This window comes from Cupressus sempervirens, chromosome 6 (genome assembly GCF_028749045.1).
Source record: "Cupressus sempervirens isolate cs-2001-9-10 chromosome 6, ASM2874904v1, whole genome shotgun sequence".
NCBI lineage: Eukaryota > Viridiplantae > Streptophyta > Pinopsida > Cupressales > Cupressaceae > Cupressus > Cupressus sempervirens.
In genome coordinates this window covers 134624159-134641751 of record NC_143123.1, presented here as the reverse complement: position 1 = coordinate 134641751, position 17593 = coordinate 134624159, and the positions used below count along the sequence as shown (strand labels likewise).

Below are 17593 nucleotides of genomic sequence, written 5' to 3'. Positions count from 1 at the left end.
GAAAATGCTGATGGGAAATTCATTCTGGGTTTAAAGTGTCAGAAATTTCAGAATGTGCAAATTTACATCCGGACATCAGTAAGAAGATTTTCAAAGTGTCAAAAATTTCAGAATGTGCGAATCTACAAAGAAAAATTCACAATTGTGGAATGAGGAAAAGCTTGATTACATGAAGTTTCAAATGGCAATTGACAATTCATCAAAGAGAATACAGTGGCGTAGAATACAGGGACTCCCGGTCTGAAGACCATCGACAATTGCATCACATTGCATCACGTACAAAGCCTTTGGTGATAATCTACAGGATTGTTTCAGCAGTTTTAACTTTTTCTTCAAGAGCATTTTCATGCTTCGTAGTTGCTAAAAATAGATTACGTGTAATCTGATTTCATGTCATTCAATTACACAAATGTTTAGTACATGTAATCTAATAAATCTTCTTTCCTAGTTTTACTAGGTCAAGGTGGTTGAGTTGCTCCCGCTTTTTCCTCCTCTCTCATTCCTTTTCCTATATAAAGAGTGCCCCCCTCATTGTAAAAATCATCTTTTATTCTATGCAAGAAAGCTTTGCCAAAATTGTGCAAGCATAACTTTGATTGTGTAGTACCAATTTGGAAGAAAAGTGTATACAAAGAAACAATTGGAGCTGAAACTTTGATTGGGAGCAGTTGTGATAGAGAAAATTAGAAATTTTGATTGTGATTTGTGTCTATTATCTTTGATTCATGTTACTATTGTATGATTATTAGAGCAAGTGATTAGCAAAAATGATTGGAGCCAAAGTTTTGAGTGGGAGCAAGTGTGGTAATATAAAACTAGAAGCATTGACTGTAGGTTATATTATTGGCTGATATTCACGAACTTTGTTAGATTTGAGTTACTTTAATGTCTTTGAGCTGAAATATCTTATAGAAATCATCTACTTCTGGAAGTCTTTGCGCCCCAATGATAGTGACTTACTCTTTATAGTGTAGAAAATTGGACTTAGATCCAAGCCGGTATGATTTCAATCAGCCTTTGAGGTTGGTGTTGGTTTATCGATACAACTGTTTCCAATTTTTGGATAGAAGTGTAGTTTAGAGGTTCTTCTTGCCAATTATCCACTTCGTGAGTAAGTGGATTCTTTCTTGAAATAAGAGGAAAGAACATTAGTAACACCCTTCAAAGTACCTCTAACTTCTTGCTTACCCTGAGTTGATATAAGGAATAATGAGAGGGAGCCTTCTCTTTAAGGTAGGAGAGACTTTGTCTCACACGTTGTGGCTAGTCATCCTATTTTGCAATTGAATTTGCACAAATTGTTGGTTGCAAAATATCCACTCAACAAGTATCACACTTGAGTACCCACTCTTGTGCATCGCTGTACAATGTTGACCACCACAGTCTTGCCAGTAGTACCTTCCATGCAGTAGCATTGAGTCCCATGTGCCCTCTTGCTAACCCTTCATGGGATTCCCTCAACACATTTGATATTTCTTCCTCCATGACACACTGTCGTAGTACATGGTCAGGTCCCATCTTGTATAATAACACACTGACTAATTGGAATGTTTTGCTTTTAAGTGCCAACTTCATTCATTCACTGAGTGACATCTTGGAGGGGAACGTGGAAGTATATAGGTATTGCCCAATGTGTTCGTACCGTGAAGGTAGGACTGCTATTTGAAATAGGTGGGGAAGTCTTTTTTCTCCCCGTTAGATAGTTCTCTAAATTTTATCCTTGATGGTTGGTTAGCAATGACATGGCTGTTCTCGGTCCTTATGGTGATTGTGAAAATGAATTCTTGAAGTAGTAGCAGCCACTGACTTACCCTTTCTTGGATGATGGGTTTATTCACCAAGTACATTAGTTCTTTGGTAGTCTATGTAGAACATGAAGAGTGTGGCAGGTAGATAATGCAATAATGTTTGAATGGTATATACTATGCCCAAAGCCTGCCTTTTTGTTGTACTATAGTTGCTTTCTGCTTTTGACAATAGTTGACTTGCAAAATATATTGGGTGGTCTGCCCCTCCTATGTTAGCTTGTGCCAAGGTGGCCTCAATGGTGTAGTTGGAGGCATCCACATGGAAATGGAATTCTTCATCCTAGTCTAGATAGGCCAGAATTGGTTCACTTACTTGTCTCAACTTTAATTCTTGGAATGTTGCCTCATGTTTTGTACCCCATGTGAAAAGTTCATCCTTGTGAGTTTCTCCAATGGTAGTGAGATTTCTGCAAACCCTTTGATGAACTATCGATAGTAGTTAACATGTCCATGGAAGGAGTTCACCCCCATCATATCTGCAAGAATCTCCATCTCAACAATTACTTTCACCTTATTACAGTTAGTTTTTAGGCTCTCATTGCAAGCTATATGCCTGAGCAGCATGCCTTGAGGTGCCATGAATGAACATTTCTTTGGGTTAAGCATCATTCGTGCCCTTTGGCACTACTCCATGCATTTCTCTAGGGTTGTGAGGCAGGTTTTCTTCCTATTGTAAATTGACCATTCATCTTGAAATACCTTAAAATTCCCCACTGACATCTTATCAAAAGTATGAAGTTTAATCCTCTAAAAGGTGGCAACGACATTGTACAAACTGAAGGGCACCTTGTTGTACACATACACCCTGTCTTCTATGATGAATGTCCTTTGCAATTTGATATGATTATAGCCCAAAAATCCATTCATGAATGAATACACCTCATGTCTTGCCACCTTTTGTAGTATGCTGTTAGTGGAAGGGATGGGGAACAGGGCCTTGATTGTGATGGTGATAAGACTCCTAAAGTCGAAACAAATTTGAATTTGATTGGCCTCATTCAAAGATATGACGATGTGGGGGCACCCAATTGATTGTTTGTACTTTGAAAATGATCTTGGTGTTTAGCATCTTCTCCTTTTCCTCCTACACCTTTATCACATAATTCTTGTTCATGTAGTATGGTATCTCGTGGATAGGATGTGCTCCTGGTACAAGGGGTATCTGATTGACGCACAATTTTGGTAACAGCCCCTTCAGATCTTTGTATGTCCATATGAATACATCTTTATACACTAGGAATATCCAGAATATTGTTGTATTTAGTATTCAAATTGTCTCCTACAAGGATTACCTTGGAGTCCTCCCCAAGGTTTACTTTTTCTGTGGTTGGCTCCTCGTACTTGATCGCCTTGTCCCTATCTTCCTCTGCAATCTAATATGATTATAGCCAGAAAACCCATTCATGAATGAATACACCTCATGTCTTGCCACCTTTTGTAGTATGTTGTCAGTGGAAGGGATGGGGAACATGGCCTTGATTGTGCTGGTGATAAGACTCCTAAAGTCTAAACAAATTTGAATTTGATTGGCCTCATTCAAAGATATGATGATGGGGGCACCCAATTGATTTTTTGTACTTTGAAAATGATCTTGGTGTCGAGCAACTTCTCTTTTTCCTCTTGCACTTTTATCACATAATTCTTGTTCATGCAGTATGGTCTCTTGTGGACGAGACGTGCTCTTGGTACAAGGGTTATCCGATTGATGCACAATTTTGGTGGCACGCCCTTAAGATCCTTGTATGTCCATGCGAATACATCTTTATACTCTAGGAATATCTAGAATATTTTTGTATTTAGTACTCGAATTGTCTCCTACAAGGATCACCTTGGAGTCCTCCCCAAGGTTTACTTTTTCTATGATTGGCTCCTCGTACCTGATCGCCTTGTCCCTATTGAATTGGTGGGTCACGGTGTCATCCCACTTGCCTCATCTTCTTTGTATTGTTTGTACTCCAAAGGGAAATTATTAGTATCCTCAGCTTCAATTTCCAAAATCTCTAGTACATTGCAACTAGGGTGGAATACTTAATAGTTTTCCATTTGCTAGTGGAATAGTCCGTTCAGTGAGATGGTCTCATTTTCTGAACAATTTCCTAGCTTCAGTATTCCTTCGTCATTGGGCTTCATCCTTCCCTTGCCATTGTACTCTCCCTCATCAGATTTAGAGTTCGATGCCAGTCCTTGGCTCACCATTTGGTTCCTCATGTCAATGACATATTTCTTCCCCCCACTCTTGATGGAGAGAGTGTTCTTTTTCTAATTGTGTTTAGCCTTACTTGGGATAAGCTAACCTCTTCGAAGAAGCGTGTCATAATCTTTCTTCTCCAGCGAGATGACCACAAAGTTGAGGACAAATTGTTATGTTCCAATTATTAACTTTTGGGCTATGAGTGTCCTAATTGGTTTTATACCATGTTGGTCAGCGCTTACCAAGTGCAAAGTTGGTGGCCAGAGTGTGGGTTTTCCACGGGCCTTCCACGTCTCCTTTGGAAGTACGTTTACCCTAGACCCTCCATCCACAATGGTGTTGGTAAGGGTATGGCCCACGATTTTCAACTCTACGACTACTGGAGTTCGTCCGACACCTATTGCCAAAAACATAGGGTTTGTAGTATTGCTGGCTGAGGTAGTTTTTTAGGTCTTCCTTCCTCATCTCTTTTGTCCCCTAGCTACCACCCTCTTGTCCTACGCATGTATCCCCAGTGTTGGTGATTACTAGCTGTAATTGTGGTAATGTCTTTGTTAGGTCTGCTACTCATACTGGAATTGTTGCCTATAACATCTGTTGTATGATGTTTGGTTCAAATGATGATCATATAGGTATAGGTATATTGGTTGTGCCATGCATTCGTTCTTCTTCCATTGCGCTTTCGATCTCCATTTTGGCTTCCACCAATCTTTCCTTCTTTGTGCATGCATTGGGATATATGGCTTTCTTGGTTTGAAGTCTTGTAATTGCGAGGACTTCTCGTCTGGGCATGTTACCTCTATCATGTTTGTTACCTTTCCCTTTAGGCAATCAACATCCTTGTTGTTGCCAAGGCCACACCATTTACATAGTAAACTACTACCATCTTGCTTGCTCTTGGAGCCTTGTGCAAAGTGACCCCATTTGCTACACCTACAACACATTATCATTGGCTGTCCTTTCTCAGTGTATTGAATGCAACTCATTGGTGTATTATTGTTGCTGCCTCATCTGTTGTTGCAATAATCACCTGATGAAGCATTGGAGGTTATGGGTCATGGCGGTGTGGTTAGCAGGGTTTCCTGTTCCCTTTTGAAGAGTACTTGAGTGCTCCTCACCTTCAGGTTGTAGGGGCACGCCTTGAAGGAGTGTCCCAACAGTTGGAATGCCACTAAGGGATTTCATGGGACAGTTGGCCCTCGTGTGTCCTTAGCTTTTGCACTCTGTACAACACAATTTCTTGCCTTCTTTACTTTTCTTGTGTGTCCTCATCTCTTTCATCATTCTCATCATGTCCTTTTGAAGGTCTTGTATTGTCTTGGACTCTCTTTCGTTGTCATCATTTGTACTGTCGTCATCACTTATCTTCTTCTTCCCTCTGGATGTGTTATTATCACTATTGATGTCCGTTGCTCTATTGCAAGCCTCCTTATAGGATGATAGAGGTACTAACTTCAATTTTTTTTTTGAATGCAAGGGGTCCTTCCATTAACCACCTCTTCCAATTTACAAATCAGTTCCTTTAACCTATGATTGTAGCTCCGAACTGTCTCATTCTTCCCTTGGCGAATATTGTATATTTCAGCTACCACCTCATTGTCATTACAAAATAACCTGAATTTTGTTTCAAACACTTGCTTCAGATCATTCCAGGTCATTCTCTCCATTGTTGGGAGGTCTGTATATTAATCAATTGCTATAACTATTAAGGTGGCTGAAAAAGGTTTCAGCCAATGGTCCTCGCATTTTGCCCTCTAGATGGTCACACACATTTTACAGTGGTAGGCTGAGGACAATGATCCATCCCTACTAAATTTGGGCAACTTTTGTTTGTCTAGGTTGTTCATTATTTTTCTCCTGCTATTGGTGCCTTATGTATTATTAGACTATGGTAGGTTGGTTACTCCTCTGCGTCATCTTCCCTTCCCCCTCCCTTGTTGTACCCACCTTGATAGTCTTGGTACTCCCTCCTTTTGAGAGTTTACAAATCTGGTCTCCCTATCCTTGTTTCTGATATAGAAAAACTTCCTATACCTTGTAAGGTGCTCTTTAAAAGAGGTCGAACATGTCTTCTTTAAGTTCCTTTTCCTCGTATTTGTCCTCCGAATGTACAGATGGTGTTGTTGGTGTAGAGTTTCTCTCTTCACTGTCTCCCTCCTACTCCCACGAGATGCTCGAGAGGAGAAGTTCGTGTGCAATATCCTCCCACTCCTAGTGTGTCATTGATGTTTGAATGTTTTGACTTTTGTTGGAAGGGCTGTGGGATCTTTCTGCCAACTGTTGCAAGCCTCGTCGTATTTGTATTTGTTCTTGGATCTAGAGTGATCACCTTACGACAGTTTCTACTTCCTTTGCGGTTCTTGTCTCTTCCTTTGTACACTTTCTATCCTTGTTTGGCAAGAGAGGCATTAGTATTTGGAATTGCTGGAGGTACAATGTCTACTTGTGTCTTGGGGTTCCTCTTGCCTCTGTCTCCTTTCTTTGTATGGCTGTATTTGTTGGCAGCATTCTAATTCTCTTTCCTCTCGTTCCTCTTGGAACCCCAACAATGTGCGAGCCAACAATCTTAGAAGGCTACCCAGAAGATTGTACACCGACATGTTTATCGTGAGTTTGGCATGTGTTGTGAAAGTCAAGGGAGATCTCTTGCTACCCTTCCGCTACACATACTCGTCTACCGCCGCGTCCCACACATGAGCCAAGTCCTGTGTCAATTGGTCTTCTTGAGTCACCTCCATATTGTCCTCCATGTCGCTGTTAGTTTCCACTACCTGCTGATCAAAGGTATGACCCATCACACTGTCAAGAAGTGTATCTTGCCACTGTCAAACTGCCAAGTTTGAACTTAAGCAACAATGCCAAAATGTTAGATGCCTAATTTGAGATTTGTTACCAGCACATTGTACTTATAACTGCTCAGTGATAATACTAGGAATGAATTATAGATAGCATCATAGAAACAACTAGAGAAAAAACAAAACATATAATGCAAGATATGACAAAACGATATAACTTTTCATAGCATAATAATCTTCAATACATCACCATAATGATAGTTTGCTTCCTTCCATTGTGGATAGACTTGACGGTTAGTTAAGCCTGCCAAACATCCCTAATTGACATCTTTTAGAAATAACTATTTTATTATTTTACCCATTAACCAACAATTATTGTTATGGCATAATAGCTGCCTACAGCCCCAAGTTAGAAAACAAAGAAAATAAATTATTCAGTGCCAAATACCTTATTTAGCGCTTAAGCGATTAAATTGTGAAAATGGCATGCACCATGCAGGTTTTTGCAGTTTTAAAAGCCTTAGTTGAACTGAATTGTGACAATGATGCTTGCTCGCTTACTCTTGAATGATCATTTTTTATCATATAGTATGGTATTTGATCATAAGAATTTTTCAAAAGCAACATGGTGTGGCATTTGAAATGTTTCCTATAGCTAAATATATTAATAAAACGAAACATAACAGTCCTTTTCCAGAAAATAAGTAAATCTGCCTGGCTCATTTAAATGGCTGAATTTGGATGTGGCATTGAGTTTGTCCCCCAGCTCTGGTTTCTTATGTTAAGATACTTGTTTGTTGAGTCCTCTTCAGAGATCATTATTTAGATTCTCTTCGATAATTTGCTATCCAGGGAAAGAAAAATTTCTTGTGTGCATGCCAGATTCTGTTTTCTTGGTTGGATTAGTTTAATAAAGTTTTATGCCTTCTTTACATGCATAAAGATTCTGTTTAGTATGTACGCATATGCATGCCAGGAAGAATGAAGGTAGTAGTAGGTACTGCCTTTTTGCAAGTGATGTCTAAAAATATTATATCTGTTAATTTGCTAGATCAAGGTTCCCACTTTCAAATGGGCTGTCTGAGATATGTATGTACTATCGTTTATTTGACCTGTTTGTTTGGGACTGAAATAATGATACACCGCATTGTGTTCACTATTATTCTTTTACATTTTGGGCAAGTTGCTGCTTTTTTATTCAGAGATTTTTTAAAATTTAAATAAGTGCCTCATAATCTTTTTAATATGACTGGTGATGCTGGCACAACACGCCCTCTATGTCCACGTGAAATGTTTTTGACTTGGAGCTATGAACCAGTGAGGCCACAAAAGAGGGATCTTATCCCCTTATTACAAAGCTAAGGCCCAAACCTGTGAGTATATTGGATTAGAAAAGTCACAAGCCCACAATCAGAATGGCCCAGCGGGGGTTTGAACCTAGGTAGGGACAACAGCAACACAATCACTTAACCAACATTAAGTGGTGAACTCTGGATTTTGAGGAAAATAATTTACAAAAGAAAAACATTTTAATGCTAGAAGTTTGCAGGTTTCTCCTTGAGGCAATTGCTTTGTGCAAGTACAGTGATTTAACTTTGGGTCTTGCAGAAAACACTTCTAAATGTTTTGTTATATTTTTTTGCAGCTTGTTGGGAAGCTTTAATTTTTATAGGTTTGTGAAGAATCTTGCTTGTTTGAGCACTACTTTTATAAGGATTTAGCTGCAATTTGGGAATGGAGTTGTAGGTCCAGATTGTGAGATGTGTCTAAGATGAAGATGTTAAACTATTTAAGCATCATATGATACATGTTCTCAAACTACAGGCTTTGCAAATGTGGGAAACCGCAGCTTTGCAAATTGTCATGTTAGAAAAGACCAATTGAAAGATTAGACCTTTCTTTGTTCATGCCTGTTACAATTATTTGAAATTTGTATGTCTCTTGTATCTCTGACGACTGGATGAAGGATCTCATCTAAAACATCAAACACAAATATTTGATGCAGTTATATCCAGAGCATCAGAAAATGGAAGACCGTGTTTTTATGCCTATATTCTATTGATTCTGTTTTAATGCTTGATCTATATCAGAAGAATTTACTTTATTTGAATGTTATCTCTGTATTTGATTAGTTTGACTGATGAAATTTTGCATCTATGTCACAGGCAAACTCTCATTTCTGCAGCAATTGTTAAACAACTTCGCGAGGAAACTGGGGTGGGTATGATGGACTGTAAAAAAGCTCTTACAGAAACAGGAGGTGACCTTGAAAAAGCCCAGGAGTTCTTGAGGAAGAAAGGATTAGCAAGTGCCGACAAGAGGTCAGGAAGAATAGCAGCTGAGGGAAGAGTAGGTTCCTATATTCATGACAATCGTATTGGTGTTCTTATTGAGGTTAACTGTGAGACAGATTTTGTTGCAAGGGGGGAAATCTTCAAGCAACTGGTAGAAGATTTGGCAATGCAGGTGGTTGCCTATCCACAAGTTCAACATGTTAGCATGGAGGACATCCCAAAGCAAGTAGTGGACAAGGAAAGAGAGATAGAGATCCAGAGGGAAGACCTTCTTACAAAACCTGAGAATATTCGAGAAAAGATTGTTGAAGGGCGGATAATGAAGAGGTTAGCTGAGCTAGCACTGCTTGAACAGCCTTTTATCAAGGAGGATAGCATTCTTGTTAAAGATTTTGTGAAACAGGCAGTTGCATCTTTAGGAGAAAATATTCGAGTCAGAAGATTTATACGATACAATCTCGGTGAAGGCATTGAGAAGGAAACCAAAGACCTTGCCACAGAAATTGCGAAACAAACAACATCGAAGACATAAGCACTAAGATATTAATTCTTCATTTCAGTATAGGCAGTACTCAAGAACACAATTATTTGTTTAAGGCTGACTACACCTCTTGTGCTGCTGAGGAGAATAAAACTGTGTCTCTTGCAGTACTAGATAGCATTCCCATCTTGGAGAGAAGTGTATACTTTTGTGAGGGGTTTGAAAATTTTCCAATCATTTATCGGTCATGGTTTCATAGCTCACCATAAATCTCAAACATTCTACTTGCTATGATTTATGTTGATATTATTTTCTCAAATAAAACAAATTTTATTTACAGTTGCAGAACTTTGTGCTATTCATGGTGAGCATTAGAAAATGATAATCTCACATGTTCTGATCATCCTGTTGAATATCATTCTTTCTTTTGGATGGGCATCAGCAAGCCGGATTTAACAAATTAAAGAGAAGCACCCTAAAAGATCCTACTCTATGGAATAGCGTTTTATAAGTCTTTAACATCATTTCGTATTGTACATCTGGGATGCATCCCTGGGGCTAAGAAGGTGTTCCCCTATTTGTTGGTGCTTTGAGAATGCAGGATAGGGACAGAACATTCCCCTCTACCTCTCAAAAATAGATTTTTTCTTGGGACGCACCGACTTTTCTTTGTAGTAGTTGGGTGACAGCAAGGTGTCCCCAGTGTCCAACATCTTGGGGACCCCTTCTCCCCTGCTCCCAAAACTATAAATTTTCTTGGGGACAATCCCACTTTTCTTTCGAGTATTTGGGTGATGGCAAGGTGCCCCCAATGTCCTTCCAACATACTGGGGACATCAGGGGTACCCTTCCTACTAAAAATCAGGCAAAGCAAAAATAAAACAAAGAAAAACCCTGAAGTCCATAAGGTCCCATCTTAATATTTGCACTCACATTGAAAATCCGGTGACCATGTTCATCTTATGAACTGACTATACACTTTTCCACATTTACAATTTACAATTTACTTTGTTAGTAAGAAGAAAATTCAAAAGAAAGGGATGGGGACAAATGAATGATAATAGAAAGGAAGAAGATACATGATTATATCTATTTTTCAAAAAAACTTTCTTTGTTATGTATCATTTGTATTTCTTGTTTTTTTATTAATTTTTGCTCTTTTTACATTACATTATATAAACACTTTTATTTTAATTTGTGATTGAATAAGTACAATGCATTTTGTATATATTTAGTTTAATGTTCTGTGATTAAACAATAGATACTTAAGTCTTTGTTTCCACCTAAAAACATAAATTTGTTTTAAAATCTTGTGAATTCTTCCGTATTCTTGTTTATTTATACTTAGAAATTTTTTGTTTTTCCTTTTCACATATAATGTGTACACAGTTCTGTATACAATAAAGTTGAATACTACAATGCAATTGAAGTAACATGATGCACTTCTTGGTTGGTTTTGTGATTGAACAGCGAGTATGCTGCTCTTCTTATTTTCTGCTTGAAAACATAAGAAATTTCTTTTAAACATTTTCAAATGAATTTGTACTTTAATTCTGTTATTCCAATTATTTTATGTTTCAAAATATTCCTTGTTTCGCATTAACATATATAAAGTTTGTTATTTTCTTTTGCATTTCTTATTGATGGAAATATTGTCATTGATGTCAAAGGTCTTCAAGATGAAGTTGTTAAATATTGTTATTGATGTCAAAGGTCTTCAAGATTATGTTAGAAATTGTCATTGATGTTCTAGGAGTTGTACTTGGTTGTTCACAAGATATAAAAAACATATACTACTTAATTGAAAAGTTCAGACAAATTAAGTATAAGACAACTACAAAGACAAGGAATGACAAAGAAAGGATTAAGTAGACAAGAATGCTATCAAACAAGAAAAGAAATAATTACCATCCATTACCACAAATATGATGTTGTTGCCTTAAATATGAAGTGATAGAAACGAAGGCATTAAAATATATTTGAACATGTATGATTAAGCATAAAGCTTAGCACCTATGAAGTTGGAAATATGATGAACTAAATTGAAGGCAGCAACGGTATATGCTAACAAAGAGATTAAAATTGATATGCCAAGCACAATAAGGAAGCCGCACAAGACAGAATATCCAAGTCAGCATGTGAATGATTGTTTGAGAGTGCATTCAACGCTTTAGTGAAATTAATATGAAATTAACATATATCTTTATCTTGCAGCGACGGTGAAGTAATGTAATTGCAGAGGTATGAAATATAAGATATTCAAGTTCTTATTTATACACGTGCCATTTGAATGTATGAGTTCAAAAATACAAGATACATGTTGGCATTGAAGATTGATGTCACTGAAAATAAAAAAGAGAGAAAGAATAAGGTTTGTGTTCCTTATCATGAAATATAGAGAAGGCATAATGCAACAAAAAGATGGTGTTGAATGGTTTGGCAAGTTTTTGTGGCATGCTAGTCAACCCATTAAAGGCGAATTGAATGGTCTAGAAAGTGTGTGTGGCATCCTAGTCAATCCATCAAAGATTGATCCGCAAGGGGAATCCATGTCCCAAAAAGGAAATAAAAAAATCTTAGACATAAGGATGTGTGTATCCTTAAGAGATCAAATAAAAGATTAAGCTTCTCAGTCTGTTAGTAGTCCAAAGAAGGATAAGAAAGCAATGATAAGGCCTCTTAGATTGTTAGTAATCCAAAGAGGGATAAAAATCAAGGATCAAGCCCCTCAAATTGTTAATAGTTTGATAGAGGGATCCAAAAAGAGTTGCAAGGATCAGGCTCCCTAAACTATTAATAGTTTGATAAAGGGATCCAAAGATCTATATATAACCAACCATCAAAGTGTGTGTGTGCACAAGTGGGAGTAGTGTATACATGGGATTAAGAGTGATTGCAAATACCTCAATGGGAGAAATATCTTTAGCAAAGAATACATGCATCCACTAAAAGTGTTTTTGCTACAAAATGCCCATAACATAGAATAGTTCAAGGGAAATAAACACATGACAAAAAGAGAGAGCATGAAAGAGATATAGCAATTTTGAGGTCAGTATGATCATATTTCTTAAAGAAAGTAGGACTACAAAACAAAAAAAGAAGGTACATAAGAGATATGAAGAAGAGTTATTTTGGGCCAGCAACATAGAGGCCAAAAAGAATCAGTGTTACAATATTGCAAGCATCCAAGAAGACTACAAAAGGGCACATTTATGAACAATAGCACATATAAAATATGATACCTAACAACATATAGAAGAAGAGATACAAAATAGAATGATATGTATAACATGTTTGATTAGTTTATCACCTTGCACCAACATTGTCTGCTACTAGTTACACCAACATGATCACCAATTTAGCATATGATGCTATTTTATATGGTACCAACATTTTTAATTGAGCATCTAGGCATATTTTGAAAAATCATCCAATGATCTGAGGTTTTTTTATCAACAAAATATTTTCTGGTGGGAGGAATGTTTTTGACGCCGTAGAATGTTTTAGGGATGATTGCAAAGGAATAAGATTTACAATCATCATAAGGGGCATTTACCGAGTTGACAACAAGGCCATAAGGAGTGAAAGCTAGTATTTTTTTTCATAACTTGAATATACAAACTTTAAATCACTCAAGTCTTCTATTGCTTGAAAACCGATTTCAGTGCATATTTCCCTATTTGTTAGACCTTTAAAATTATTCACCAATTTTTCATACCAAAATTCCTGAATGTGGGTTTATTTTGTGCTTCTAGATGATGAAGGGTACCCCCCTTATTAACATAAACACATATAGTAGAATAGAGAAATAATAACAAATTGAAAGAAAAATAAATTGGTTTCTTATTATCTCCACAAGAAATGGAATTGCAACATTCATAAACATGACATGAAAAGCCACATGAATATCTAACTTTGCAATATTTTGCAAGCCAGAACCACCATATGCATCCCTTAGAACTCTCCTAAACAACCTTACAAGCCTTTTTTATATGGACAATTATTAACCTTCCAAGAAAGTTCTAGAAACTTTAACACTAAAATTCAAGGTTGACCAACCCTAAGATATTATTATTCATATTTAATTACAATAGAGTAGGTCCCAACAACTTTTAGAACTCAAAAGAAATTTTGAAGGAAATTCATTTTCATCCATTTCAAGCGACACAACTTTTGGAGGCCATAACTCATCGCTAATTTATTTGATTCTCTATTATGAACCTATTGGTGTTTTTAAACTACCAAGCAACAAAATACTTGATAAAAAGATGATGAAGAAACACTTAGTCTAAGGGTTAGTTATTTCCTATGCTCAACTAAGAAGTTCTCAAATCTGGACCCAACTTCAACAAAACCACAAGGATTTTCTACTCTTTAGGTTTTGCATAACCAAGGCGGGTGTAATGAGGGATAAAATGATTCAAAACTAGATACTACTTTCACACTTCATTCATTTACTGATATTCTTTTACAACACTCATCCCCTGTAGCAAGTATTTGGTCATAATTCTTCTCAGATTTACATATAATTTTGGGTAACAACAACTAACCAAAACACAGAAATTAAATGCAACCAAGTACTAACCAACTATGATATTCTTCATACATTAAAGTAAAATTGATTTGATTTTTGAGAGTTTTTCTTGATGCTTATCCACGATCTCTTCATATGCAAATTGAAATAATCGATCAATGCCTCATTCATTAGGATTCAGAGTCTAGCCAACTATTTTGACCTAATTGATTGCATTACAATCAATATTTTCAGTTGTTTACCCTAAAACTCATTCTTATACATATCCTTCTCACTACCTGGAAATCCTATCATATCACTAAAGAATCTACTTAATTTATTGAATTAAAAGCAATAACAAACTGATATACAACCTATCTTAGTTGCATTAAATTGAATAAGCTTTGCCCATACAACCTCAAGATAACCAGTCAATAACAATGGAGACAAGACTCAGAGAAAACAAATATGGTGGTAGTTCATCTTTGTATTAATTTTCTTTGAAAATCATATAACATTGGAATAAAACTGAGAACAACTCTGGACAAGACAACATGATCCTTGAATGTTAATGTATTCTCAGATTTACAGAGAAAAATACATCACAAAAATTTACGACAAGAAAACTAGATGGAATGTAAACCTAGCAAAAACTAAAAATTACATAATATTTCAAACCCCTTCTCTAGCCTTGGGATCTCATCTATATAACATGAGATGTAACAAGCTTCAAGCTTAGAGAACAATGATAGTTGTTCTAAAGACAAAAAGATATTTACAAAAGGTTATTGTCACAAAAGACAAAATTTGGTGCAACAAAAAGATTTACATCATGAATATTCCTTTTGTGGGACCACTTCTGCTACGACTTCTTTGTTGCTGAGGAGTTTGTAATTGACCTTGACATAATTGTGATTCCTCAGAGTGTGTGACCGTTGGACTTGTGACAAACTAGGCTTTGATATTTGATAACTAAGTTTAACTTGTGGTTCTCCATCCAGGTCATTGTGTACTGATAAACTAATAGTTACACTTAATTCTTTTGTTGCCAAGTCATTAGTTTGAACTTCTGTACTTGTTATTGTAGTTGATTGTTTATCTTCCTTTTCTTCTGCTTTAACTAATGCATCAATTATTTGTAGCTCATCTTGGTCCACCTCATCTTCATTAGTTTCACTGAATACTACCTATTTTGAATGTACAAAATTTGCCATCCACTTGTCAAAAAGTGTGTCATCTAGCCAATTAAAACTCAATATTTCATGTTGCTTCTTTAAAACATATTCTCCTAATTTATTTATTTCAACAAATTCCTCCTTAAGAGAATCAAAGAATATTTGAACTTTAACAACTTCCTCAGTTGTTTTTGCCCACCATGCATGCCCATTTTCACTTATGACCCTATTAATTTTAAGGCACAACAAATCATCCAATTCTTTGGCCTATTCTTCCTTGTCTTTTAATTTATCTATTTTCCTGAGTGCATAGGGGAAAAGTTCAAAATCTTCATCAAGATACTTTGAGCAGTAGTTTAAGATTCTCTTTTGCACTACAAAACACTTATCATCAAAATTAGAGAGATCATTAGTAATGTCAAAGGTTTTTTCTATTTTCTTACAAGATAGACTAATGATTGAAAAACATAAAAGAGTGATATCCCTATCCCTATTATTCCATTTATTCACAGTTGGCTTCAAAGAAACCTCATTACTTTTTATCTCATTCCATATGTTCATTATCTTTACAAATTTCTCATAACATGTAGGCCAGCCAACCTTATCTACTAGATACATGATTGTTTTTCTTATTTTTTCCTCATATTGAATATTCAATTCCACATGTAATGCCCAAAGTTTGCTCTTCTCCTCTTCAAAATCCCCAGTTGTATAAAATTGAGGTCTCTATGGAGTATTTGGTAGGTCTATGAGGGGAGTTGACTTGAAAGGTTCAATTGGAGGATGAGGAGGATAAGCAATCTTGGGCTAGCTGGATTCCCCCACTATTATTTTTCCAAGTTGCTTGTCCATTTGGGCCATCTGAGCCTCCAACTGATGTATCCTATTTCCTCTTTCCTCATATGCCTTTAGCATCTCTTCAAATCTAGCATTGAGGTCCAAGAATTTATTCTTGTCTTTTGTAGCAACAAAAACTCCAAAATCCACCATTTCTTTGGTCATTAGAGACACCTTTTCACTATCTACCTCTTCTGCCCTATATACAATGAGGCTGCTTATATGTTCAACATTCGAGGCTTCTTGCACCCTAGTTTTATTCTTTTTTTTGAATGGACCATATCACCAATGCTTGATGATCATTACTGTATTTTAATCCCTTATGGGCCTGCAAGATCTCTTCTTTAGTTTTGAGTTAAGTATCTTTTGCTTTCCTCACAACATAAAAATCCATGGCATTTGCAATATCCTATTCAAGTAATATCAAAATTCCTGAATTCTTCAACAATTGTCTTCCCCCTGCAAGGGTTATTTGTGCAAACTCCTCCATGAAATTGGCTTTAAGTTCTTCTTCAATTTCAGAGAGCTTTTTGCCAGGTTGCTTTGCTTTGATCATTTTACACTTGGCCTTAAAATTGTCAATATTTCTCCTCCATAAGAATTGAACAAATTCTATTGACTTGACAAAACTGTCATCATCAATAATTTTTTAGAGGCCTGTACTATTACAGGATCTATTTCCTTACCTCTGTAATCTCCCACAATGAGAGCTAGTGTTGGCATGGGAGGTTCCTCAGGCACTCCTATATTTGCTATTGTAACTACAATATCCCTCTCCCATCCCATTTGTCTCAAGCACTCTCTCAAGGATACTTCATTATCTATCCAGAGTGGGGTCTAGGTAGGGGAGTATTCTTCAAACTTAGAAGATGATCCCTGCTCCTCCAATTTCTATTTCTTAGGTGCATGTGCACCAGGTGGCTTTTAGAGCGTGGTCTTTTGTATTGAGAAACACGTTGTACACTTCTAGCCACTATATATCTAACTTTCTTCTACAATGTGTATTGCCCTAGGTTGAAAATCATCTTACTTTCCAATCTCTCTACCTCAATGGCCTTATCAGGGTATGCTTGGATCAAAATTTCCTTCTTCTCATTCAAAGTTTGCATAAACCCAACAAAGTTATCCATCAACATATCTATTTCCATGCCCCAATATTTTCTATCAGCAAGGCAATCATAATCTAGTTGAAAACCATTTATAAAATCTAGGACCTTTTTATATACTTTCCATTTCTCCTTCCTAAGTTCCTACTCTTGTAATGACAACTTATTCCTAACTATATCCTCTGGAAAACATAACACATGTTTATGCTTTGGCTTTAGTTCTTTCTCTAAATAAGTCATAAAATCCCTCCAGGTCTATAAAGTGAGCATGGCATTGAGCCATTTTATATTTATCTAAAAATTTCTCCAAATGCCTCCATCCCCTTTTTATGAAAACAAAATTGTGCACAATAGTAATTTGGGGAAAGAAAGTACCTTTAGACTTTCCCAACA

General features: G+C 36.5%; 1 protein-coding gene across 3 annotated transcripts in view; it reads left to right on the top strand.

Annotated features, from left to right (window-relative positions):
* EMB2726 (elongation factor Ts family protein) overlaps nucleotides 1–9917 on the top strand; it is a 134483-nt gene extending 124566 nt beyond the window's left edge. For all 3 annotated transcript variants that reach the window (XM_089787097.1, XM_089787096.1, XM_089787095.1), the window contains one exon: nucleotides 8960–9917. In XM_089787097.1, the coding sequence (XP_089643223.1) occupies nucleotides 8960–9620 (661 nt within the window). In that variant the 3' untranslated portion in view covers nucleotides 9621–9917. The remainder of the gene's footprint in view (nucleotides 1–8959) is intronic.
* The last annotated feature ends 7676 nt before the right edge of the window (nucleotides 9918–17593 follow it).